The 26,692-nt window shown below is 37.6% G+C and overlaps 1 protein-coding gene, 1 long non-coding RNA gene and 1 pseudogene across 7 annotated transcripts; 1 reads left to right on the plus strand and 2 right to left on the minus strand.

Moving 5' to 3' along the window:
* Positions 1 to 1,868: 1,868 nt before the first annotated feature.
* On the plus strand, positions 1,869 to 16,196 carry LOC123887171. 6 transcript variants are annotated; one of them, XR_006801391.1, is made up of 6 exons: positions 1,869 to 2,006; positions 13,791 to 13,922; positions 14,589 to 14,831; positions 14,943 to 14,995; positions 15,109 to 15,222; positions 15,591 to 16,183. It is a non-coding gene; the product is annotated as an uncharacterized LOC123887171 (long non-coding RNA). The 6 variants fall into 6 exon arrangements; XR_006801389.1 differs by lacking the exon at positions 1,869 to 2,006 and adding an exon at positions 13,228 to 13,517; XR_006801388.1 differs by lacking the exon at positions 13,791 to 13,922.
* LOC123887790 lies at positions 4,720 to 4,819 on the minus strand (annotated as a pseudogene).
* Positions 16,197 to 18,268: 2,072 nt separating the features above from the next.
* LOC123887541 (protein PHYTOCHROME-DEPENDENT LATE-FLOWERING) lies at positions 18,269 to 25,680 on the minus strand. Its single transcript, XM_045936873.1, has 12 exons — positions 25,394 to 25,680; positions 25,030 to 25,111; positions 24,870 to 24,934; positions 24,704 to 24,775; positions 24,063 to 24,143; positions 23,528 to 23,689; positions 23,334 to 23,432; positions 21,875 to 23,244; positions 20,997 to 21,208; positions 20,766 to 20,914; positions 20,224 to 20,262; positions 18,269 to 20,135 (listed from the first exon to the last, which is right to left on the minus strand). The coding sequence occupies exons 1-12, from the start codon at positions 25,481 to 25,483 to the stop codon at positions 18,636 to 18,638; spliced, it is 3,921 nt and encodes a 1,306-aa protein (XP_045792829.1). The 5' UTR covers positions 25,484 to 25,680; the 3' UTR covers positions 18,269 to 18,635.
* Between the last annotated feature and the right edge of the window lie 1,012 nt (positions 25,681 to 26,692).

Below are 26,692 nucleotides of genomic sequence, written 5' to 3' on the forward strand. Positions count from 1 at the left end.
TAGCAGGTTCGGTCTATTGACTCTCGAGCTGTCACAATGGGATCTGACCAGTTCAGAAATTCAGGAAAACCATCTTTTAATTCAAACCACCATTATGCCGACTACACTGACAGACACAAACCAACTACTGTTGAGAGATACCATCCTTCCATTGTCGAGACTAATTTTTTTGCAGAAAGAACTTCTTATCCAAGGAAGCCTTTGTCCAATGCAAATCGATCAGTTTGTTCCATGATTCACAAATACTAGTCACATGCATACAGTGATCCCAAACAGAGAAAGAAGCTATCAGTGAAAACTGATTGGTGTCTTGGTTCCCAAGTTTTGAGAGATTATTACCATAGATATTGTCTCTCAAATAAATATTAACTGGATACAAGTTTAATGCAAGTTCATTGTTTGTTCAATTTGCTGAAGCTAAATTGAGCAAAATTGCACTCCCTTAAAATTCCATAGAAAATTCAATTGGTTAGTTACTCGGTTTTTAATTTTGAAATCCAATGAACTGATTAACCGAACTAATGTGCTTACTTAGTTAAGGAAACACAACCAATCGTTAATTAGTTCAGTGGTGATTGGCGCTGAACTTGGTAGGGAGGATCACGGTTCGATCCCCCGCAACTGCGATCGGGAGGGGGCTGGAACCACTTGATGCCAGAACTGTCCCTCGAACCAGATTAAACTGGTAGCGAAAGGAAAAAAAAAAATAATAAGTTATGGAAACACAGAGGTACTTAAGCTAAAATTTTTCTTAAAATAGTGGCTTAATTAGTAAAATGGTCCCTTAAAGACATTTTTGGTTTCAGATTAGTCCCTTAAAGAAAAAAAGGTCCAAATAGATCCCTTAAAGAAAAAAAAGTCCGAATAGGTCCCTTAAAGACATCTCTGTTAATCAGTTTGGTCCCTAAAAAGAGGTCTAAATAGGACCAAACTGATTAACGAAGATGTCTTTAAGGGACCTATTCGGACTTTTTTTTCTTTAAGGGACCTATTTGGACCTTTTTTTCTTTAAGGGACCAATCTGAAACCAAAAATGTCTTTAAAGGACCATTTTACTAATTAAGCCTAAAATAGTAATATTATTATTAATTAGATTAAAGTTTATAGAGGCCATCCCCATGTCATTTGAGTAAGAAATGAGAAGAGAAGTGGAGAATATTTTCTATCTTACAATAGAAACAGAAGATTTCATGTGTTAAAAAACAATAATCTCCTATTATACCTTCCTCCTAAATTATAAATTAAAAAAAATCATTTATTAAAAAATATACAATAATTTAAAATATAATTGTATTTTAATAATTTAATATGTCACCCATTCTCCCCATCCAATTTGCATGTCATGTCAACATTTCTATAATCCAACAATCTCTATAATTAGGATGTTTGTGATTGCTGTACAATAGAGCTTGTTTATTTAAGCTCGGTTTAATACAAATTTGACCAAGGAGGTTATCTACCTCTTGCATTTGCCGTGATTTTAATGTTCATCATGTATGTTTGGAATAACGTGTATTTTTAACGTGTGTAAAAATCATAACCGACACTCAATTCAATTTATAATGGAGGACGATAACATCATTATATTTTTTAATATGCGTAAAAATCTTAAAAGATATTCTACTTTACTAGTATTTATAATTTACAACAGAGGGAGTATACTTCTATTTAATTACCTTATTGAGCTTGGAATTATCAAGTTTAAAAAAAATTAAAATATAAGAGACGATTACTATGATATCATATGATTACCATGAACCACTTACCTCCCAACTAACACACATTTACCAATTGCATGTCTTACCTATTCTAAACTTGTCCCAACATGTCAACAATACTATAAATATAGTCCATTCAATGTCAACTCATCTCTCCCTCTAATATCAACTCCTCCTCCCTCTATAATAACCACTTCTTCAACAATACTTACTACCTTTGATTCCTAATTCAATGAGGAGCTTTATTTGGTTCCTAATTCAACGACTGTAATTTCTTTGATTAATGAGGTAAGTCACAAAAATTCTATTTTCTAGTGTTATATATTTCATTTAATTTTTTTGTTAATCTGTTAGGTTTCTTCAATTTATTGCAATAGCCTGTGATATGGCTATTACAACATTTCTAGTCTCAGTTGTCATGCTAATTGTGTGGAAGAAGAGCTTTTGGATAGTTGCTCTCTTTACTTAAGAATATTATAAAATAGTTGTAGTCTTGTAGATGAAGACAACAGCAACCAAATTAGTAACAAAACCTTCCAAAAAAGAAATGAAATTCTCATGTTCCCCTAATTTTGTTTGTTGGGTCTTTAGCACCTATTTAATGCTCATAGAAATAGAAATCATTAATAACTTGTAACTCAAGCAAAGACACATAGAGAGAGAGACTTTTGTTGTGTCATTTTTATCTTATACAATTAACTTCTCCAATGTCTATTGAAATTAATTCTATAAGCATTGAGGAAGGTGAAAATGACCACTCCTCCGAGGTGATTTCAATTCTTTTCTTATGTTTTTTTTTTCTTTCTTTTTTATCTTTCAATTTCTAGTTTTCATAAATGTCTTAAATATGAAGTAACTTGTTTCACGTGAATGTTAACAGCTGAGATGGACGACTACACTCTCCTTAGCATTTCAAAGCTTGGGAGTCGTATACGGTGACATCGGGACATCTCCTCTTTATGTGCTTACAAGCACATTTCCCCATGGCATCGATCACATGGATGATCTCCTAGGTGTATTGTCCATGATCTATTGGACAATCTTGTTCATGCCTTGCAATTAGGTTCTGATGACGCCTCATCATTACATGAATTTAGGTGATTTTTAAGGTGAAAATTCTAGGAATATGTAATAAAAATTGATCAAAACCAAGGAGATACATGAGATATTGAAGTTGAGTGTGGCACAAGCAAAGAGAAGAAGAATTGAAGATTTTATGGCGCCAGGGCGTAACCCCAGTCTTTTCAGGAAGCTTTTCATTCTGCCAACCACGCCATGGCGCAGCTGTGTGGCGCCATGGCGCAATCAAGACCAGTTGGACAAGTTTTTCATTCTGCCTTTGGCGCTATGGCGCAGGGAAGTGGCGCTGTGGCGCAGGATGAACATCAGAAGATCTGGGCAAGCTCTGAAGGTGGCGCCATGGCGCAGGAGAGCTGCGTTGTGGCGCAGAGGCTAACTGACTCTTTGCGCCATGCGCAGGGGACGGCGTTGTGGCGCAGACGCGACTGCTATATAAGAAAACCTGTTTTATTTGAAAAGGGTTCGATTTTTGGAAGCAAGCTCAGCACCTGGACCCTTGCAGTTGCGATCTGAAGCATTTGAAGGCCCAATTTCGTCCAAGAATGAAGCAAATGGAGTCTATTCCTTCTTCTAATCTTAGAATGAGAGGCTAGACCCCTTGATTGGGGGTCTTAGGTTCGTTTATCTCAATTCAATGTAATTTGTAATACTTTCTTGCAATTGAATCAAGGTTTAATCAGTTCAAATCTGTGTTTAATGCGTACTTTCCTTTGATAGCTTAAGTATTGTCGTGTGTGTTTAATTCTATCACGAGAGTGAGGATTAATTACATGTCTAAAGATTGAATTGAGTGATTGATGAACATACTAAGAGATTAGATGTTGTTGGTCATGGTCATTGGATTAGGAATTGAAAAACCTCAATTCACTATGAACTACCTAAGAGATTAGGAGTTGTGGTGAATTGAGAGGATCAAGTACCAAGAGATTGGACTTGATTACTTATAATTCGATCTTAAATCTTGATTCGAGTGCGTGCGAGTAGAATTACATTGATGTGCGAGTGAACGAACCGAAGGATCCCCAATCGTTTTAAAAACTTTGAAAAGAAATCTTAAAATCATCACTTCGATAACTTCACCCCCAATCAATGTCTTTAAATTTCAGTTTATGTTTAGATACCGTTGCTTGATAGAATAGACTCAATCCTCGTGGGATCGATATCTTTTTATATTACTTGACGACGATTCGTGCACTTGCGAAAATATCATCAAGTTTTTGGCGCCGTTGCCGGGGATTGTTGATCGATTCTACAAAGCAATAGTGTCTATTTTTCTGTTTTTGTTTACATTTTTCTGTTTTAATTTTTCTGTCAAGAGTTGTGTTACTCGTTTGTTCATTGTGCATGCGGAGAACAGGTACCGGTGAATTGATATTTGATCCGTAGATTGAAAAGACTGCGCGTGCTATTAGAAAGAAGGCAAGAGAAGCCTTGTTAGCTTCGGAATTGGAAGCAAGTTCATCCGGTGTAAGAAACAGTCCAGAACAGAGTTGTACTGTCATGGATGAAGAAGAGGTTCCGGTGAACAACCCTCCGCCACCACCTCCTCCAAGGAGAACTCTCGGTGATTATGGTAGGCGAGACGACGATGTCTTGGCTAATCAGGGTTTTCAGCCACTGAATCCTGTTTCTTTCGACATCAAGAACACCGTACTGTCGGCCTTGAAAGAGAATCCGTATTCGGGGTCTGAATCGCAATGCCCAAACTTGCACTTATCACATTTCTATGAGGCATGCGACTATACCGATCCTCCAGGGGTGAGCGAGTCAGATAAGAGGTTGAGGCTCTTCAAGCATTCATTATCCGGAAGGGCCAAGGACTGGTTGGATACGATTCCATCCGGAACCATTGCTACGTGGAGACAGTTGGAGCGAAAATTCTTGGATAGGTACTTTCCTATCCACAAATTCCTGGAAAGAAGGGCTGAAATAAGCAACTTTGAGCAATTGGATAATGAGACCTTGTATGATGCTTGGGAGCGTTTCAAAGTATGCTTAAAGAGATGTCCTAACCATGGGTTTGATGGTCATAGCCAAATGCAGATGTTTACACAGGGGCTAAGACCACAAACCCGAATGATACTAGATGCGTCAGCTGGTGGATCTTTGAAGAATAGAGATGGAGTTGAGGTGAGAGAGCTTGTGGAGAGCATGGCACAAAATGAGTACCGTGCCCAAAATGATCGTGGTGCCAAGAAGAAGGGAGGCTTGCTTGAACTCGATGCACAATCTGCACTTTTAGCTCAGCAAAAACTCATGTCAAGCCAATTGGAATCCATGATGAAGTTGATCTCTACCTCACAACCTACTAATTCTCAAGTGAGCAAGGTGGAGCAAGTTAGGTGTGATTTTTGTCTCCAAGACCATCCTAATGGTGGCTGTTTTCCGGAAGGCTCGGAGGAAGCGAGGTACTTAGCCAACTTTAGAAAGAGTTATCCCAATAACAACTCAGGTTGGGGCAATCAAGGGCAAGCTTCTAATCAAGCCCAACAAAGGCCTCCTTCTAGATTGGAGGAAACTCTTTCTAACTTCATTCAAATGACTCAAGGCAACTTTGAAGCCATGAAGACCAGTCAAGAAGTTTCCAACAAAAACCATGAAGCATCAATTAAGAATTTGGAAGTGCAAATGGGGCAGCTATCTAGGCAATTCTCCAGTTTGCAAAACAGTGGAGGCTTCGGTGGAAACACAAGAGACAACCCTAGGAACGAAACTTGTAAGGGCATAAAGTTGTGGAGTCGTGAGTTGCCGGATGAAGAAACTGTTGAGAAGAATGGGAAGCGAAAGCTAATTGAGAGAGAAGAAGTTCTAGATGAAGAAAGTGAATTTGAAGATGAAGAGGAATGGGAGAGAGAATTGGAAAGAATGTACATGGAAGAGTCAAATGCCAGCCGTGTGGAGGAAAAATCAACCTTTAAGGAAGAATCAGTTGAAAAACAGAGTGAGATAAAAGAAAAAGATGAGAAGAAGAGTGAGAAAGGTAAGGGTGTGGATGATTCACCGTGTGCAAGGGTGCCATACCCTAGAAAGAAACCATATGCAAGAGTGAAGAAGCTGAACCGTGAAAAGGATTTCAAAAAGTTTATGAAAGTCCTTAACAAGTTGGTAATGGCGATCCCGTTGGTTGAGGCATTGGAGCACATGCCGCTCTATGCCAAGTTCCTCAAAGAACTTCTCGCCAAAAAGCGGAAGCCGTTGGATGATGAGACGGTAAGTATGACTGAAGAGTGTAGTGCTCTTATCCAAAGAAAGCTTCCTCAAAAGAGAAAAGATCCGGGAAGCTTTACCATTCCGTGTTCTATTGGTGATCTAGCTATTGGAAAGGCACTATGTGATCTTGGAGCGAGCATCAATCTAATGCCGCTTTCCATGATGAAGAAGATACCGGGAGATGTTGCTAAGCCCACCAAGATGAATCTTTCCTTGGCGGATAGATCAATCGTGCACCCGGAAGGAATTTTACATGATGTACTTGTGAAAGTGGCTGGATTTGTGTTCCCGGCTGATTTTGTGGTGCTGGACATGGAAGACGATGGTAATTGGGAGCCCTTACTTCTAGGAAGACCATTTTTGGCTACAAGCCGTGCCCTTATTGATGTTGAACTAGGGGAGCTGATGCTGAGAATGGAAGATGAAAAGATTGTGTTTAGTGTGTTTGATACTTTGAAGTCCTATGATGGAGATCCTTATGATTTGCAAGACCAAATGGGTGATAGTTTGATCAAGGATGAATGCAAGATGGATTTGATGGATACTCCTCCGCCACATGGTGGCACATACTTTCCATAACCCTTAGGGGTATTGGACGTCAAGCATCGGGACGTTAAACAAGCGCTGGTTGGGAGGCAACCCAACGTTTTTAGTTACTAATGTTCTTTTGATTTTTGTCTAATGCAGGCCAAAGCATGAAAGGAGGAAGATTATGCAGGAAAATTTGAAAAGTCTGATGTTGACAGTGTTCTGCGCCATGGCGCAGCTGCGTGGCGCCATGGCGCAATTGCTCACAAAGCAGAGCTCATTTATTCTGTAACTGGCGCTGTGGCGCAGCTATCTGGCGCTGTGGCGCAACGCAACACATCAGGAGGATGATTTTATTCTGGAGCCTGCGCTATGGCGCAATATATGGCGCTGTGGCGTAACTTGTGAACAATTTGAAAGGTTTTTATTCTGGAGTCTGCGCCATGGCGCAGCAGCATGGCGCTGTGGCGCAGGTGCGTGTTGAAGTTTGAGTTTTTGGTTACCGTTCCACTTTTCCCTCTATCACTTCAACCCTACTCCTTCATCTACCTCCACTACCATCAAAACTCGACCCTCTCACTCCCAAACACTCTAAAACCCTATCCTCACTCACCCTAACTCCAAATTCATCCAAACAAATCCTCAATCTTCACCAATCCTTACTAAAATCAACCACCCACAACCCTTCCACCATCAAATTCTCTCAAATTCATCCCCTTCTCCATCAATTTCAACTTTCACCATCACCAACCCTTACCACCACCCATCCTCAATTAATCCTTCCCTCACCATAAAAGAGCTAAAACTCTATTACCCATCCTCAAAACCTCAAATTCTAACCCTCAATTGAACCAAAGCACCAAGGAATTTCATCAACAAACCACCACCTCTCCCTATCTCGAAAACACTGTTCATCATGTCTTCAAGGCCACAAAGGGGTGCTAGCAAGGGTAAGAAAGCGGCAGAGACTTCTTCTCCATCTGAGCAACCTGTGAGAAATAAGAGGGTGAAGATTAGTGTTACCAAGACTACGGCCGGAAGGGGGCGAGTTCCAAGCCAAGTGGAGGAACCCGTTGCTACCCCGGGTGTGCCACCTTACAGTGAGAGGTTCTTGACGATAGAGGCTGAGGAAAGGTACAATAAGATTCGAAACTTCTCTTTTAATCTGGAAAAAGGCTTTGATGAGGATTTCTTGCTTGCGGTTCCGGAGATTGCGCAGCAACTCCGTGACAGAGGTTGGGGCAAGCTCAATAGTATTGTTCAACGGGTTGAGCGAAGTGGGAATGCGACTTTGGTGAAGGAATTTTATGCGAATGCGGTGGCTCTCTATGGTGATCACAAGGATAAGAATGTCTATGTGAGGGGAAAGTTGGTGAGCTATTCACCGAATGAGATCAATGGTTTCTTGGAAGCGGTTGTGCCACAAGCTTGTGCGTATAGTAGGGAGAAAAGGAGGATTCGGAACGGCGATGAACCCACTAGAAGGGTGGTCAAGGATTTTGTGACGGTTCCGGGAACGCCTTGGCATCCAAAGAACTCCGCTTCATCTATTCCAACAAAGATCGACTTGGCTAAGTTCACACCGGTAGCTCATGCTTGGGCTACATTCTTTGTGCGAAATATTGTCTCGATTTCTAGTTTGTCGGAGTACCAAGTGGAGAACGCTGTGGGGGTGAAGTGTATCATGGAAGGAAGCCCCATTAATGTGGGTGGATGGATTAGTGGAAGCATTGATGCAATTGTGAACCATACGGGGAAGACTTTTTCCTTGGGGCATTGCAACCTCATCACCGCCTTGTGCCGAGCCAAGGGGGTGCCGGAAGTTGATGATGAATACCGGCTCCCTATCCGCGCTCTTGTGCTTAGAACGTTCAACGAATATGGTGTGCCAAGAGGTGGAGCACAAGGTGGACATAGGGGGCAAGAGGATCATGAGTTGGAAGCGGAAGAGATAGACCGGTTTGAGCGAGGTGTGCATCCGAACCAGCAACAAGGAGGGCAACAATACACTACTCCTGTCAATGAGCTTGCTGGTATGTTGTACAATCTGGATTTTGCCGAGAGGGGCGGAATTCAAAACATTTACTATGACACCAGCTCCGTGGCCTATACGGAGGCGTTGGATTACCGTGCTTCTTTTCCTTCATCCCGCTTTGCTGATTTGTATCCCACACAATGGGCTTGGGACGCTCATTTGGCGGATGAAAGGAATGTATTGGCGGCTCGTCAAGTGTTGCACACAAGTGTGTGGACTAGAGATATCTGTGCTGATGCGGAAAGGGCGAGAGCGGAGCAGGCCGCCAATGAGGAGATGACATGGGAGCTATTTGCAAGAGGTAGTATGTTTGATGGAGCTGACCCAAATGCCTCTTCATCCTTCGGTGATTTTATGTCCAATGATCCTTCGGCCGGTGATGATGGCCAAGACGATGCTTAACTGTGGTTACTCCTTTCCTCCTTTCCTTCTCTACTACTCCTTTTGATGCTTGGTTTGCTGGAACTTTATGATGTTTAGTTTGTAATAATTTTCACCTTTTAATTGCTTGGATGACTGTAATATGAGTGCTATAATTGCTTGTTTTGTTGGAATTTTATTTAGCTTTTGCAATATTATGAATGGTTGCTACTGTTTTTTATCACTTGAGTATCAATTGTTTGATTCTATCCCCGCATGTGGTATGTGATGTTTGCGTGCAATGTCTTGTTGCACTCCGTTTATCATGAGATGTTTCGAATGTTCACACTTTGGCTAGCTCAATGATTTAAGCCCAACTGTGAGGTTTTGAGCCAAACACTTACTTGTTTCTTATATGTGTGGATCCACCCTTTGTCTCGTCTCTTAATTTTGCTTATGTTCTCTTGAGATTGATTGATAACTTTGATGTGCACACGAGGAAAATTTTATTGGTACCTTGAGCCAAATTGAACCACCCCTGTATTACTTGTCCTTTGCTTAACCAAATTTGAGCCGAAAGAAAATATGTTTTTGTGACTAACCTTTGAGGAAGTTTATCGCCTCAATCTTGGAAATCATGAAAAAAAAAAGAACGACTTTCTTGGAGGTTAGACCACTAACTTCGTGGTTGACGTGCAATGCTCACCACTAAGTTTGGGGTTGCTCTTTGGAATTGAGCAAACAAATAAAGTTTGGGGTGGGTGTACTAGAGAACCTATGAAAATATGTGCTTAAAATTTTCTGAAAAATGTCAAGGGATCACTAGAAAAAGATGTGAAAAGGAAAGAAAGAAAAAAATGCAAAAAAAAGCTTTGTGAAGTGATGACTCTTATGATTGAAAAACAACAAAAAGAAATAAAAAAAAATGATTGAGTCATCCAAAAGATAGGTGATCCCCTTGGTCTATTATGTTTGAAAAGCACTTTGAAAATTCAAACAAAAGGTTCTCTAGCAAGTTATTGAAAAGGGGTTGGGTTTCAAAATTTTTCATTGACTAGTAGTGATCTAACTCCAAGTTTTCTTACTACTTATCCAAATGTCACCAACCACCCTTAACCAAGCCTCATTACAACCATTAAGTCCTCTAATGTGTGTGCACAAAGTAGTTTGATTGAACTCTTGAGAATCTTTGCAAAATTGTTGTTGACTTGCAAATTGGTGTTGATATGAGTGTGATATCCAACCAAGAAGAGTGTGTGTAAGCATTGTGAGAAAAAATCATTGAGCTTGGCCTTATGTGTGAATAACTTGAAATTGTCTTGAAAGAATGGAGGCGATAAGTTTTGCGTGCGGATGGATCGTTAACACGGCCGGGTAAGTCTCAAGGATGTATGACTTGAGTGTCTAAGGACAATACCAAAAATTCATGTTAGTGCATTTGTTAAACAAAGTTACTTGAGGACAAGCAACAACTCAAGTTTGGGGTTGTGATGACGCCTCATCATTACATGAATTTAGGTGATTTTTAAGGTGAAAATTCTAGGAATATGTAATAAAAATTGATCAAAACCAAGGAGATACATGAAATATTGAAGTTGAGTGTGGCACAAGCAAAGAGAAGAAGAATTGAAGATTTTATGGCGCCAGGGCGTAACCCCAGCCTTTTCAGGAAGCTTTTCATTCTGCCAACCACGCCATGGCGCAGCTGTGTGGCGCCATGGCGCAATCAAGACCAGTTGGACAAGTTTTTCATTCTGCCTTTGGCGCTATGGCGCAGGGAAGTGGCGCTGTGGCGCAGGATGAACATCAGAATATCTGGGCAAGCTCTGAAGGTGGCGCCATGGCGCAGGAGAGCTGCGTTGTGGCGCAGAGGCTAACTGACTCTTTGCGCCATGGCGCAGGGGACGGCGCTGTGGCGCAGACGCGACTGCTATATAAGAAAACCTGTTTTATTTGAAAAGGGTTCGATTTTTGGAAGCAAGCTCAGCACCTGGACCCTTGCAGTTGCGATCTGAAGCATTTGAAGGCCCAATTTCGTCCAAGAATGAAGCAAATGGAGTCTATTCCTTCTTCTAATCTTAGAATGAGAGGCTAGACCCCTTGATTGGGGGTCTTAGGTTCGTTTATCTCAATTCAATGTAATTTGTAATACTTTCTTGCAATTGAATCAAGGTTTAATCAGTTCAAATCTGTGTTTAATGCGTACTTTCCTTTGATAGCTTAAGTATTGTCGTGTGTGTTTAATTCTATCACGAGAGTGAGGATTAATTACATGTCTAAAGATTGAATTGAGTGATTGATGAACATACTAAGAGATTAGATGTTGTTGGTCATGGTCATTGGATTAGGAATTGAAAAACCTCAATTCACTATGAACTACCTAAGAGATTAGGAGTTGTGGTGAATTGAGAGGATCAAGTACCAAGAGATTGGACTTGATTACTTATAATTCGATCTTAAATCTTGATTCGAGTGCGTGCGAGTAGAATTACATTGATGTGCGAGTGAACGAACCGAAGGATCCCCAATCGTTTTAAAAACTTTGAAAAGAAATCTTAAAATCATCACTTCGATAACTTCACCCCCAATCAATGTCTTTAAATTTCAGTTTATGTTTAGATACCGTTGCTTGATAGAATAGACTCAATCCTCGTGGGATCGATATCTTTTTATATTACTTGACGACGATTCGTGCACTTGCGAAAATATCATCAGGTTCTTCATAAATAAGACTGGAATAAGTAAAGCAAAAATTGTGAAGATTATACACCACAAGTTTGCCATTTTGTGTTTTGTTGGATGAATGAAGATACTACTGTGATTCTCAACTCTCAAGTGCTATTGTGTTATTCATAGTGATTTATGTCTACAAAAGAAGATTACGATTAGGTGAGAGGTAGGTTACTCTTTGGAAAGGGCATGACATAAGCCCATATGAGTTGTTGGAATATCCCCATTACCTTTGGAAAGGGCATGACATAAGCCCATATGAGTTGTTGGAATATCCCCATTACCTTTGATACTTGCGTCACTTATTTTTCTCATTTTCGTACTCAATTCTCTTTTAGTTTGACAGCCAAATTAAGGAAAATGTTGTACATAGAGAAAGAAAAAAAACTTCGTGAAAATATAGGGGAAAATTTATTTTTCTACCCCAACAATTAAATTTGAAATGACAAATATGCCCTCATATATAATGTAAAATTGAAAAAAAAAATTTCATTCTCTACCCTACTCAAAGAAAGTGTGCCGGTGTGAGTTAAATACTATAAAATTTACTAAATTACACTAAATATTCCTAATCAAATTTCTAATTTTTTTAATAAGAATATACACGGGACAATTATTTGTCACTAATACATCAAAAATTAAATATATATTTGTAATTGATAATTTATTCATTTAATAAGTTTTACAATAAATAACACAATAGTTTCACTTATATTTTAACAATATTATATAACAAATTTTTAAATATCGGATAAAAGTCAATTAACTAGTTATAAATAAAAAAAAAAAAACTCATTTATTAAAAAATATAATAATTTAAAATATAATTGTATTTTAATAATTTAATATGTCACCCATTCTCCCCATCCAATTTGCATGATTACCATGAACCACTTACTTCCCAACTAACACACATTTACCAATTGTAAAATGCTGAAAGGCACGAGACACAATCTTCTTGCAAATCCCGCGAATGAGTTGGCATCCCCACTCTTTATTATATTTCATCCAAAATGTCCAATATAATCCTATAGTTTCAACTCAGTACTTTGTTAAATGACGCAACAAAATCCCTCTGTTACCAACGTCACACCAGCAGTCATTGTACTTGGTGGTTCAACAAAATCTTTTTATTGATGACGGTGATGACGGTGATGACTGACTGATGAGTTAAATTGTTTAGATATGGTGGTTCAACTACCGAGATATGGTGGTTAGTTAAATTGTTGAGAGATTTTTTCTTCCCTAATTTTTATTTATTTTATTTTTATATTAATATTCCCTCCGTTCCAAAATATAAGACCCCGTTGACTTTTACACGTATGCCAATACATAATTTTGATTACATATATCTTTAATTGTGTATTAGTAAAAATTATAAAAATTTGATATTTTGAAAATATTCATCGAAACAAATCAAACAAGATCTTATATGATAATATTTACATTTATATTCTTTTAGAAAAATACGGTCAAAGTTATGTACTAACATATGCAAAAGTTAACGGGATCTTATATTTTGGAACGGAGGGAGTAAAGCATAACAATTATTAGTACTAATTAATTAGAAAAAGGAAACTGGGTGGCACAAAGCAGTGAAGCATGTGTTCGTGCAATTGTTTCTTACCAATTTCACATTACATGCATGTCTTACCTATTCTAAACTTGTCCCAACATGTCAACAATACTATAAATATAGTCCATTCAATGTCAACTCATCTCTCCCTCTAATATCAACTCCTCCCCCCTCTATAATAACCACTTCTTCAACAATACTTACTACATTTGATTCCTAATTCAATGAGGAGCTTTATTTGGTTCCTAATTCATCGACTGTAATTTCTTTGATTAATGAGGTAAGTCATAAAAATTCTATTTTCTAGTGTTATATATTTCATTTAGATTAGATCTGCTCCCAAATTCGCAAAAACAATACTTGGTCTTGTAGATCTGCTCCCAAATTCGCAATCCTATAATTGTTTCTCGTTCAAAAAATAAAACTTGAAACTGTAGAGATTGAAGATGATGAAGATTAGAATGAAAAATTTGATAGAAATGTAGATTTGATGAAGATGAAAACGCTGATTTCTGGAAACGAAGCATATCTGAAAACGGGAATTTGAACGCAGATTTGGAAACGCAGATTTGAAAACGCAGATTTGAACGCAGATTTGAACGCAGATTTGGAAACATAGATTTGGAAACGCAGATTGGTTGAGAGCTTTTTGAGTCTGCTTGTGTTTAGGATTCTTGTGATAGCTGTTTGTTTTCCTTTCCCTTGTTCCTAGCATTTTCGGTTTTCACAAGAATTTGATGCCTTTATTTTTTTTTTTCCTTTCCTGTTTTCATTGTTAGCATGTTGAAAACTTTGAATAGAAAACATGAGTTGAGATACCAGCGACCATTGTCCACTCCTTGGTCCAAGACAACTTTTTTTTTTATTTATTTTTTTAACATTGGAAAAGACAAGAGATGTGTACTCTTCTGCACGTGATTAATTTTTTTTAACATTGAAAAAGTTACCGACCATATAGGCCGCCGGTAAATGGCTGAAATTTTTCAAAAATAATATTTTTTAATTTTCTGGCCATTTTTTAATTTTTACGGCGGCTTAGACGGCCACAAACTTACCGGTGGCCGGTAAGTAAATATTAAATCCGTCGAAAAATTAGTGTTTTCTTGTAAAAAGAGCACAAAATTAGCCTTTCTTAAGTCTTTTAACCTAAATGTGGCTAAATGATTAAGCAAAGAGGTAAAAGTGTGAAAATCAAAAGTCTAATGCTAAATATCATTCCCAAGTAATTAAAAGCTAAAGCATTATGTGTTCATATTCCATTAGAGTGATTATGTATTATTTATCTTTATTCCTTATATTTCAGTCTTCAGCTATACATGTTAATTATTTCTTTTCTTTTTTTTTCATATAGGTCCCTTGGCCATTGTTGCTTCAATAATTGCAAGCCAAGCAATTATTTCAGCATCATTCTCCATGGTATCGATCGCAAGCCTTAAGTATGGGTTGTTTCCCAAAGCTGAGATGAACGACTACACTCTCCTTAGCATTTCAAACATTGGGAGTAGTATACGGTGACATCGGGACATCTCCTACTTCCAACGCAATGGAAAGACAGGATGGATATCATTAGGTGGAGTGTTTCTGTGCGTATCTGGTAAGTCGTCATCATTTTTTTTTTTTATAGTTTTAGATACAATTTAACATTTAGTTGTATTAGGATCTTCTTTTTAATTTATTCTAATGTATACGCTTATGCATAATCTAGGTTGTGAGGCTATGTTTGCAGATTTGGACCACTTCAATGTTGGAGCCATTCGAGTAAGCATTGATATGTTTCATTAATAAATTTGCAGTTCAAAACCTTGTATTATAAAATTAGATTTTTAATATAATTAGATAATTGCACTAATATTGTATAATGTGTGTTGCAGATTAGCTTTTTATTTATCGCACTTCCCGCAATATTGGCAGCATATAGTGGACAAGTAGCATATCTACGAACATACCCAGCTGATGTGTCAAAGGTTTTCTACGCACCATACTAGGTACGTTGATTCGTCTTATCATATAAATGTTTTAGTCCTTTGTGAGTTCTTGGTTTTGGTCTATTCATTTCAAATAGGGAGAGAACAGAAGTCTAATAAGTGTAGTATACAAATGAGTTTGCAAGTAAAAAATTAGACCACTTAAGACTGGTTTAGGGAATGCAAATGAAGAAAAAATGTGAACAAACAAGAATGGGTATCCTGATAGTGATACTGTCCAAATTTTTGTGGTTCAAGATTATGACAATATAGCAATTAGCCTTTCTTGATTCTTTTAACCTAAATGATTAAGCAAAAGTGTGTTCATATTCCATTAGGGTGATACTATGCGTTATTTATCCTTATATATTCCAGTTTGTCTTCAGCAGTGTTTGAAAGAGCTTGTACGGTCCTTACGGATTGGCAAATGGCCCAAACAGCACCGAAGAAAAGCATCAACGGGCAACAACAACCAGCGGTAGCAAAGTGGGTAAGGCTGAGTTTGGGTCGCTATAAATGCAATATTGACGCCTCCTTCTTCTCCTCAGGCCTTAATAGAGTTGGCATAGGCACATGTATCAGAGATGATCAAGGCAGATTTGTCGTCGCCAAAACAGAGTGGTTTTCACCTGTTTGTGACGTGGAGATGGATGAAGCTCAAGGACTTCTGCAAGCTTTCAAATGGGTTCGAGATTTACAGCTGGAAGATGTTGATTTTGAACTTGATGCGCAAACTGTTACTAAGTTTCATAGTAAAAAGGATGATGTATCTGAATTCGGGGAAGTCATCAAAGATTGTCAATGTTTGCACAACACCTTTTTCAAAAACTCAAAGGTGTAGTTTATTAGGAGACAAGCCAATGTGGTAGCTCATATTCTAGCATGGGTAGCCCCATCTCTAGCTAGTTTCCATGTTTTCACTGATACACCTATTTGTATTCATAACATTATTATTAATGAAATGCTTTAAGCGCCTTTACGTCAAAAAAAATAAATTCTTTTGGCCTTTGTGGCTTCAATAATTGCAAGCCAAGCAATTATTTCAGCTTCATTCTCCATGGTATCGCAAGCCTTAAGTATGGGTTGTTTCCCAAAGCTTAAGGTTATATATCGTTGTGAATAATGCCTAAATATCTTTTTTGAAAGATTTTATATTTAAATATAGTTTAGATTTATATTTGAAATAAAATAATATTAGGTTTATGATTTATATTTCTGTTTAGAATATTTAAGATTTATTTAGAATTTATTATAGGATTAGTGTTTTTTTATGTAGCTCTATACATAGAGTCATAAGAATGATGAATAAAACAAGAACTTTAGTATTCTTCATATAACCCTATAATTATATCCCACCAAATTTCGCAATACCAAAAACACAAAAAACCATATCTCTAGCCTGTGATATGGCTATCACAACATTTCTAGTCTCAGTTATCATGCTAATTGCGTGGAAGAAGAGCTTTTGGATAGTTGCTCTCTTTACTTTACTATTCAGCTTCATTGAAAAACATTCTCCTCTATTTATTGTGTATTAATTGAACAATTAGACGAGGAAGAAGAAAATGCAATTGTTGTGCCACTATTTATTAATAATATATAAGACTGTTATTTATTTTGTGTTTTTTTCTTTACATAAACATTTTATCTATTAACCTTAACCTAGTTTTTCTTCTTCTTGATCTACCAAAGAGGGGTGGTTTTAGGGTCAATTTTTGACCCAAAATCACCCCTCATAATTGTTTTTCTTTTTCTTTGTTATTTAAATAAGTGATCTTCACATTGATCAAGTTTTTCTTTTGTGTTTTCTTTTTGTGATTTCGCCGTCTGAGTGCGGCGTTGTGTTGTTCGTCGTCTTGTGCGACGTTTTTGTTGTCCCGTATTGTTGCGGTGTTCATTTGATTTCTATTGAAAAGATCGGCTTCAGTCAATTACAGATTCAACCAATGATTTGGGCTTCAACGTTGCAGATCCGGAGGCATGGATACTTCGGTGACTTTAACTTTATCATATTATTTGTTGTAGGCATTTTGCCGTTGTATGCTATTAACTCAGATGCTGTGAGTTTTGTTCGCAGATTCATCCTTTACATTTTTAGCGATGTTGATTATGTGATTGTATTTGATGTAATCTATCAATTTGAATGAATGAATATCATTTTGTTTTTTGTCAAAAAACATTTTATCTATTATGTTTGTATTAGAGTAAAAAAGCTTCTTGAACAGTTAGTTTGTTTAATGAAATATTAAATATGACTTAGTCGTGAAATCCCATTAAACATAAAAACATTAAAAAAATGATAAAATTAGTCAAATTTTAATTTTTTTTAAACAATTAGACAAATATTTAATTCTATCCCTTTCTTCATCTTCACGCTAATTAGACACTCATAACTTATCATTCTTTTAATTTTTAGATTTGTATTTCTCTTTGATAGTAAATTTTAAATCACACTAAACTTGATTTTTTTAAGTTTCTGTAAAATAAATTATTTTAAGTAAAATTGAAAGTGCAGCAACATCTTTATACTAACTGGATAACATTCTAACTATGTTGGCACTCAATTAAAGAAAATCAACATAACCGAAAATTAGGGAAACCACGCCAATCAATGAAAAAGTCATCTCTAATACAATTGGGAGTTACTTTTACTGCCATACTGGTTACTCAAACACTGTCTGCGACTTAAGTAGCAGACAACTTTTTTTTTCCAAAATGCCCTATTTTTACGCATACGCTACTTAAGTCGCGGATGTGTAAAAATACGACGCGCGAGTAACTAGTAGGATGACAAAAGTAGCTCTCAATACAATTTTGAAAAGAAATTCCACCAACAAATAAGTTCATTACACTAAAAGTCCAAGTTAACTAAATTTCAAGAACAGACGTTAAAGTCGAGAAGTCATAAAAAGATAGCAAACCTTCTTTAGTTTAACTTAAGGGGAGGGGGAAATGTTAGCAGCAAACATTCTTAATTCTTTAGTCTTCTGGTTTGAGGAGCAATTTTTTTAATAAGCAAATGTTTGTTGTTAATATTATATATTATTTAGTCTTCACAGCTTTACTAAACTTATAATCTTTCAAAGTATAATTAAAAATTGAACCTCTGGGCAAAGTTATGGAGCTACAAAGTACAAATAATACATGCTAATCTTAGTCTAAAATATCCCAAACATTCATGTGATGATCAATGAGAGTAGGGGAAAACCAAAAAAGCTATTTACATCTAGCATGATATGTGGTTCCTTCTTGAGTTGGTTATAGAGCAGCATAAACTAATTCCCCTAATATATGCTTTATTTATATGTAAATAACCATGTCATTTGATCCTTTAGGATGCAGTTGTTTTATAGCACTGATTTTGGTGCTCAAATTTTTGTCATCATTCGCTTCCAAGTAAGAATTTGGCTTTGAACTTTCTAAGTTTTGTAATTTCACTGTGCATTGTTGTTTACAGAATTGCTCTTGTTAACACCTTGCATGTCCATAGGGGAATTGGTTATGCTACCAACAGACCCTAGTGTCTGAGAGCTCAACTGCGGACTTGCTGGACAAGCTTCAGGATTACCGGTACTCATCGCATGAATTGCCCCTGAGCTCATCTGTTGTGGACTCATCGGAGTTCGTTGACTCATTTGTTGAGGGCTTGCTTGCTGATGTGTTTGCTGGCTCATCGATGGAACTCCCATTGTAGACGGCGATCCCACCTGTGGAGGTGAAACAACTGCCTGCAATTGTGACGGTGTGTCTTGCTGCTGTTGTTGCTGCTGTAATTGCTGCTGCAACTGTTGTTGTATATGCTGCTGTTGCTGCTGCTGCTGCTGGGATTGTTGGTGTTGCTGCTGCTGCTGGGATTGTTGGTGTTGCTGCTGCTGTTGCCGATTCATATATAGACTCATCCCTGGCATAAGCCTTGGTGGACCCATAGGACCCATTGCTCGCTGCAGCGTACTCATATTAGCCCTATTCAGAGACTGGTTCAACACTGAAAGACTGGAAGAGCTGGGGTGCATCTGCCGAGCTCCTGACATGCCGGCAATGCTAGACTGAGGTGAACCTAACATGCCTTCGCGACTCTGTGCCATTCTTAACTTAGCTAAAAGTTCAGCTTGATTCGAAATTGGTCCAGGCCTATATTGTTGGCTTATAGAATTACTAATATTTGAAGCTTGGCCAAGATTCATTGGGTTCTGACCTATATTTCCCATGGCAGCAATAGACGTCATTGGTGCTGAGATTCCAGTTCCTCCTATTCCCCTTGCAGCTCCAATTCCCATGGCATTGACCATAGGTGAAAGACCACCTAAGCTATTTCTGAAGTTACTCATTCCCATAGCAGGTCCAAGTCCCAACATCATTTTCCTTTGCATTTGTGGTTGCTGGTTCTGTTGCAGCAGTTGTTGCTGGTGCTGTTGCTGTAGCATCTGAATCTGAAGAGGTGAGGCTTTGTTCAGCAAGTGATTACCTAATGGCATGTTGGAGTTCTGTCCAACCCCATTCAAATGTGAAAGCTGATTTGCACTGAGCAAAGATCTCTGGAGCTGTGGATTTTGCTGTTGAAGGAGAGAGTGTTGATTTTGTTGAAGCTGCTGCTGCTGCTGCTGCTGCTGAACTGCTTGTTGTTGTGAGTCCATTTGCTGTGGTCTTTGAGCCATTGAGACACCAGAGAGAAGTGCTTGGGACATCTGCAAGGCCTGAGAGTTTCCAGGTGGCAACATCCTTGCATTTGCTACAAGGTTCTGCGGTATATTTAACGATGCATTACTGCCACTGGCTAGTTTTGCAGCTTCATTATAAGACTGACCCGGACTTGGTTCTCCATATTGCTGCATGTCATTAGGAGGTAAACTAGATTGACTGCCCAATGGAAGGTTCACAGGGTTTGGCCTGAGTTGGAATCTGTCATCTTCCTTAACATATCCTTCCTTGTCTATCTGCAGTAGGCAATTTTTTTCCTATTAAAAAAACAATTTAACAAAGATTTGTCCTTCATGTGCTTCAAGTGCAGAAAGAGTAACATACCTGTGAAATGAACTGGTCTGCAAGCAAATCCGCAAAATGCTGTCCACAAATAGGATACATAAATCAGAGCAATAAACTTGCAGAAACTCCTTTCTATTATATTGAAAGGCATGAAAGTCAAATGTGTACTACAATAACTCTGATAGTTCATTAACTTTTCATAGTGATTTCATGGTCGACAACGACCGAAACACCATCATGTTAATGCTGAGAAATTAAGAAATTATACATACAAAAACTATCTATCCAGAATAACAAGAGGGGGAATAAATTATGACTTTTAACAAGAAATGTGTGCTGAGGAAGTGAAAGTAAACATTATGGCCAAAATATATATGGAGAAATGAAAGCAATGGTAGCAATGAGATAAAATGGCAAAGGATTCCTCAAAAAGGGTGTCAAAGCCACAAGGTTAAGAAAAGCTATGATAAACATAGATGGGAAATGAATGTTTGAATGGCTTAACATTTGCATTCAACTAACTTCAGATGTAAATCCTCAATATACATATAACACACAAAAATGTATGCAACGAAACTTACAGTATTCGGTAATGTAGGGAGATGATCTTCAGCGCCTATGTAATCACTTTCGTCTATGTCCCCATAATGCAAAGCCACTGTACCATCAGATGGTTTTTCAGCCATTATCATCCTTGTTCGACACTTGGGAACTACAGTGACAACATTTCCTGTAGAAGAAAGTGAGTGTAAGACAAGAGAAAGAACTGCATATTTCCAAGAATAGGAGATTGAGCAAAAATTGCAACAAACCTTGAACTACCCGCTCATTCCAAATGAAACTTGACACTCTCATTTTGCATGTGTTCATACTACCACCTATAAGTGACTTTGACAAAGAACTGGACTCATCTACCAATCCCTCATTTGCATTTGCAAGATGAGCTGCCAAATGTTGCGGTGTATATGTATTCTGCTTTTTAATAGGCTGATCCGGCTTTTTCATCTTGAACTGAAGTTTATGCCTGATAAAAGTCCAAAGGTTATATGTAAGATACACTTCATGAAATTTGAAAGCATAACAACGCTTCTAATTTTGTATCAACAGTTAGAGCAAAGGCTACAATAGCAACAAGCAAGCCGTGTCCCATTAGGTGAGTCTGCTACATGGATAAAACATCATTACAATCTTCTGTCATAAAGCATGTCTATAGCTAAACCATTTGCATCAAAATCATTCTTAATAGTTTTAGCCTGTAGTTTTTCTTGGTCTTGCTCTAGCAATTAGGCTGCACTCCATCTAATCAACTTTCCTACTATAGAACCTATGAGTCTCCTCCACACATACCTACACCAACAATGTTGAGATTCAATCAACTTATCTACAGAATGTGCTACACAACTCTCTCTAATGCTATCACTCTCTAATCCTCTATTGTCTCGTCTAATATTTCCACTAATCCAATGCAATATTCTCATCCATACTACATTGAGTTTATTCTTGTGTTGGCTTTCTACCTCCCAAACCGTCCCATACAACATTGTCTGAATAAAATGCTAGTCATAACCTTCCATCCCCACCATAGAATATTTGAGTTTACTTTTTACTTTTTAAAAATCCAGGGAAAATCATAAACATATGATTCTGAAAAACAATATTGAGATGCTGTTTTAAAATGTAAAGAGTATACCTCGTTGTCACCATATCAATTTTTGAGAACCTATCGAACATATTTTGAAGACCTGGCTCAGAAAAAGTTGAGTTTCCAACTGAGGGGCTATTTGCATTGCCTGGGACACCAGTACTAACACTAGCAGGAGAAGCAACTCCACTCATTGCTGGGGTCTTGGGAACGGAATTAGATCTCCGCTTTGCAGCTAGTTGTGCCTGTTGTTGCCTTTGTGTAGAATCATTAGCACTAGAAGTCAAAGATGGAGTTCCAACAGCAGCAGTAAGTGAAGCCATTGCTGCCTTCTCTTTTAGTAAGGCTCCAGGTGCAGTGTTCATTGAAGATGGTCCATAACTTGGTCCAACTGAACCATTAGAAAATTCGCCAGATTTTGAAGATAATGGCGAGTGAGGTAATGCCCCACTAGATAACCGAGGACTTTGTACTTGTTTCCTTTTCAGAATCTGGTCCTCCTTTTTAGCTTCTTTCTCAATTTGCTGGCCCAGACTATTCCAGGTTGCCTGTGGGAAATTAGGTCTCGTGAATTGATGTTGTGGCATTCTTTGCTGAAGCCGTAATTGTTGTGGGTCCATTTCCATCTCACTTTTATAGCGGTTTATCCCTGCACCATCTATTCTTTCCATTTCAAATTGTTCTTCCTTGGCAACTAACCTCATGCCTTGCTGACCAGAAGAAAATTGAATAGCCCCGGTCTCTTGATTTAACCCCCCTTCAAAGACCTGCTGAGGAAACTTCTGAAAGCCACCACCGGTATACTGAATACCTCTGGCCATTGCTTGTTGCTGTAATAGTGTATTCTGCCAATTCATATCAGATCCTTGAAGAGCATCAACTTGTGAGCCTATTTGCTGTTGCTGCAATGCATCGACACCCGTCGAAGCAGACCTCATTCTTTTTGCAATATTCGATAAAGGTGATGATTGTCCATCCGGATGCTCTCTTTTTGCATTAAGAGAGACACTCGCATTTGGATTATCAGCATATGAAATCATGACATCTTGTGCAGCAGGAGAAGCCCCGGATGAATTAATACCAGAAATTGATCCATGCTCCTGCAAACTTCTTGGAGTTCCAACAGCCATTGGATATCTTGATTGATGGGACATCATAGAAAAGCCTGGGATGGAAGAATCTGGTATAATATTATTAGATCGCATGGCCATGGCAATGCTTGGATTAAGATTTTGCATTGCTGGATTTTCAAGAGTCTGTTGCACAATAGCATTAGATGTAGTGATTCCTGAATCACCCAACCTGCTATTTGAGTTCTCTTGCACTCTATCTATGCATACTTTTTTCCCATGGATTCTATTGCTAGAAGTGACAGCGAACTCTGGGATATTCCTTAATCGCTTTCTCTGCAAATTGAGCTGAAACACGAGTTCAACATTATTAGTATTTAGGAAGCATATACATCCACACAATAAATTCATTAAAGGATAACCTAAATTGTGTATACCTTTGTTGGAAGTGGACTTTCACACAGCCGATCTAACTTTGGAGTAGGATCTAGAAGAAGGTTTGGCTGTAGTGCTTTCAGTATCTTCGATTCAACTTCCTATTATCAATGTGAACATAGTAAAGTGAGATTAATACCCAATAAAAAAATAAATTAAATGAATTGGCAATTCATGATTGGTGAATTACGCTCACCATTAGATCACCATATGTCCAAGACTTGTCAGTAATAGATGGGATGTCCTTCACAATATTTTCCAATGACATCCTGAGGCTTATTTTATTCACAGTAGGAGAACTTTCCACAGACACAGTGCCAGCTCCCTTTTCAGAAGAGCATCTCCGATAATCACGCACCTGGAGTGTTACAGAATTGAAACAAATCACAACCTTATAAACAGTATGCAACATTTAAAGTATATATAAAATGGTGATAAGTTTTGGTAAATAAGGAGAGGAAATTTGCAAAGAGTGCAAAACAGCACATAAAAGCTATCGACAATCAAAAGAAGAAAAATAATATAAGAGATGTCAATAAGAGCTCCTCTGGCACAAGGAGTATTGCATAACTGAAACTCGTCAGTGAATTGTTGACACTACAAAAGAAACTGAATGCCAGTAGAAAATTTGTGTAATCTAAAATTATTTTTAAATATTTTAACAAAACAATAGATAGAGATTTAAATGTTGCCTTTAAAAGTAAAGCATGCCAAAAATAAATAAGACTCGCCTCGCATATCAGTGCTCCATCAACATACTTGGCAGGTATATCATCCAGAATGTCCCCAGGCAAGTGACCTGACTCAATGGCCTCCAAACATATAATGACAAAGAAATAGGAAGGTAAGTAAGTACATGAAATACTTAACATATGCAGACAAATAAAAAATGATAAAAACATAAGATGGTGATTTAGAAAAGGAAATTGAAGCCGCCCAATGAACGGCACAGACAAAAGCATAGCTTCTGGTCCTATTCCTGTTTCCACCTTTGAGGTACACAATGTAAGAAGGTAGAAACAAGTAGCTCAAATCTAGAAGCACTTGACTCAAACTATGAAATTATACCAGTCATTAAGAATTAATTAATCAGGTCAAAGGTCTTGAAAGCTCAATGAGGCTTTTCATTCATAAATATAGCAATGCTAACTATGTACAAAGTCCCTCTTAGGTTTTGGGCATAACACAACTCCGCCAAAATCAGTTTGTAATGTGAAAATTGTCTAAGCTTTATAAAGTCTATGTAGATCATATCTCTAGCTACGTGGGACATGGGTTTTTCCCAACATCCCACTCAATAATTGCAACATTTTAGAACAAAATGTTAAAACCGAAGAAAAAAAAGTCTATTATAGAATTTCAAGAAAATTACCAAGAAAAGGGTTTCAGATGACCTGTCATACGGAAGTAACAACTTCGGTAACGACTGATTTGCAGCACCATTCTGAAAATTCATAAATCACATAGCTTAGAAAATAAACTGGCACAGCCAAAAAAACTCCACAGTAGCAAAATATTAATAGTAGTTTTTAACAAACCTCGCTCGGTTTTCCAATAGAATAACCATTTGGGAACAGGTTCAGAGTAAAAGAAGCTTCCTTGTCTGTCAAAACAACCACAACAACACAACAAAACACTCAATATTGAATTGAATGATTTAAACACAAGCTAACTGGCCAATAAACTCTGGTGACTTACCTGCTATTAATGAAAGCTTTTCAGACGAAATCGATGAATTCTGCATCTGAGCAATGTTTTCACCAGCCTCAACAAGATCACTCTGTATCAACAACACAAACAAACAAACAAAAAAGAAACATAAAGCAATCAATAAAAGTAACTTAAATTACAAAATATTGAACAATTCCGGTTAATCACATTGATACACTTCAATTTAACCTAGTTAGTCAATTAACACAAAAAAAAATTAAAAAAAATCAATTTTCATATGTTCTAAGCCTAGTTTCCATCTTAGATCACCCAAATAAACAAAAAAAAAATCACAAAAACGCAAACTTTTGAAGAAAATAGCGAGACCCAGAATTGAGAAACTTTGAATTACCTGAGATTGATCATCCTGAGAAGGTTGAAGGGGAAGGGGTTTAGGGCGAAACCTAGTGCCAGTTTTTGAGACCTTGAAAGAGACACCCATGGAATTTTGTGTGGATTTTGGAAACCCTAAAAAATTAACAGAAGAGAAGAAAGTGGTTGTTGGGATTCAATTTGAAGAATGAATGAATTCAACGCATTTTGACATTAGGAATTTGATTCCGAAGAGTGTTCGGATTTGAGCTTTGTATGGTTTGGTTGGGTTCGTTTTTATACCTCATTTGTTCATTACCCCCAACAAGGTTTTATTTATTTAGGCTTAAATATAGTTTTAACCCCTATTTTGATTAAATCGGAATTTTACCCCTTATTTTATAATTTTTTGGATTTTGCCTCACTAAAATTCTGCTTTTGAGTCATAACTTCAAAGTGTCGCACACAACTCAATTTGGATCAATAATTCACCAAACGTATACCGAAATAATCGTAATCGAGTTATCATTCCACATAATCAAACCTCACTAAATTTGGAGTTACAAAGAGAGATTAATTACCATTTTAGTGAAGGTATGTCCCCCAAAATTCTGCACAAAATCTGCTTTCGAGACACAACTTCAAAATTTCGCACATAATTCCATTTGGATCCATATTTCACCAAACTAGTACCGAAATGACCGCAATCGAGTTAGTTTTCCACAGAATCAAACTACACTAAATTTGGAGTTACAGAGAGAGATTAATTATCATTTTAGTGAAGGTTTGTCCAAATCAATTATTGTATGGAACTACTACTGATATTTTTGTCATGTCTCTCACCCTGTAGCTCATTTTTCAATAGTATTTACATGTCCGGAAATCTAACGAAATTACCCTTGTTGTCATTTAAATTTCGTCAAATTTGGAGTTACGATGTGTTTGGTAGACGATGTTGAATTTGAAGGTCATAAGTAGATTTCTACAAAATTAGTAATTGGACAGACCTTCACTAAAACGGTAATTAATCTATCTTTGTAACTCTAAATTTAGTGGCGTTTGATTCTGTGGAAAGCTAACTCGATTATGTTCATTTCGATATCCGTTTGGTGAATTATTAATCCAAATTGAATTGTGTGAGAAACTTTGAAGTTGTGACTCGAAAGCAGATTTTGTGCAGAATTTTGGGGGACATACATTCACTAAAACGGTAATTAATCTCTTTTTGTAACTCCAAATTTAGTGGGGTTTGATTCTGTGGAAAGATAACTCGATTACGGTCATTTCGATATCCGTTTGGTGAATTATTGATCCAAATTGAGTGTGTGCGAAGCTTTGA

The sequence above is a fragment of the Trifolium pratense genome, linkage group LG5, assembly GCF_020283565.1.
Source record: "Trifolium pratense cultivar HEN17-A07 linkage group LG5, ARS_RC_1.1, whole genome shotgun sequence".
NCBI classification, from domain to species: Eukaryota; Viridiplantae; Streptophyta; class Magnoliopsida; order Fabales; family Fabaceae; genus Trifolium; species Trifolium pratense.

Bases quoted from the DNA above. Each gene is read 5' to 3' on its own strand.
- LOC123887541 (XM_045936873.1), bottom strand. From the start codon at position 25,483: ATGGGTGTCTCTTTCAAGGTCTCAAAAACTGGCACTAGGTTTCGCCCT. The intron at 24,776-24,869 runs GTTTGTTAAAAA...ATGAATTTTCAG, and splicing joins CTATTGGAAAACCGAGCGAG to AATGGTGCTGCAAATCAGTC. The intron at 24,144-24,703 runs GTAATTTTCTTG...ATATGTTTGGAG, and splicing joins CATCTGAAACCCTTTTCTTG to GCCATTGAGTCAGGTCACTT.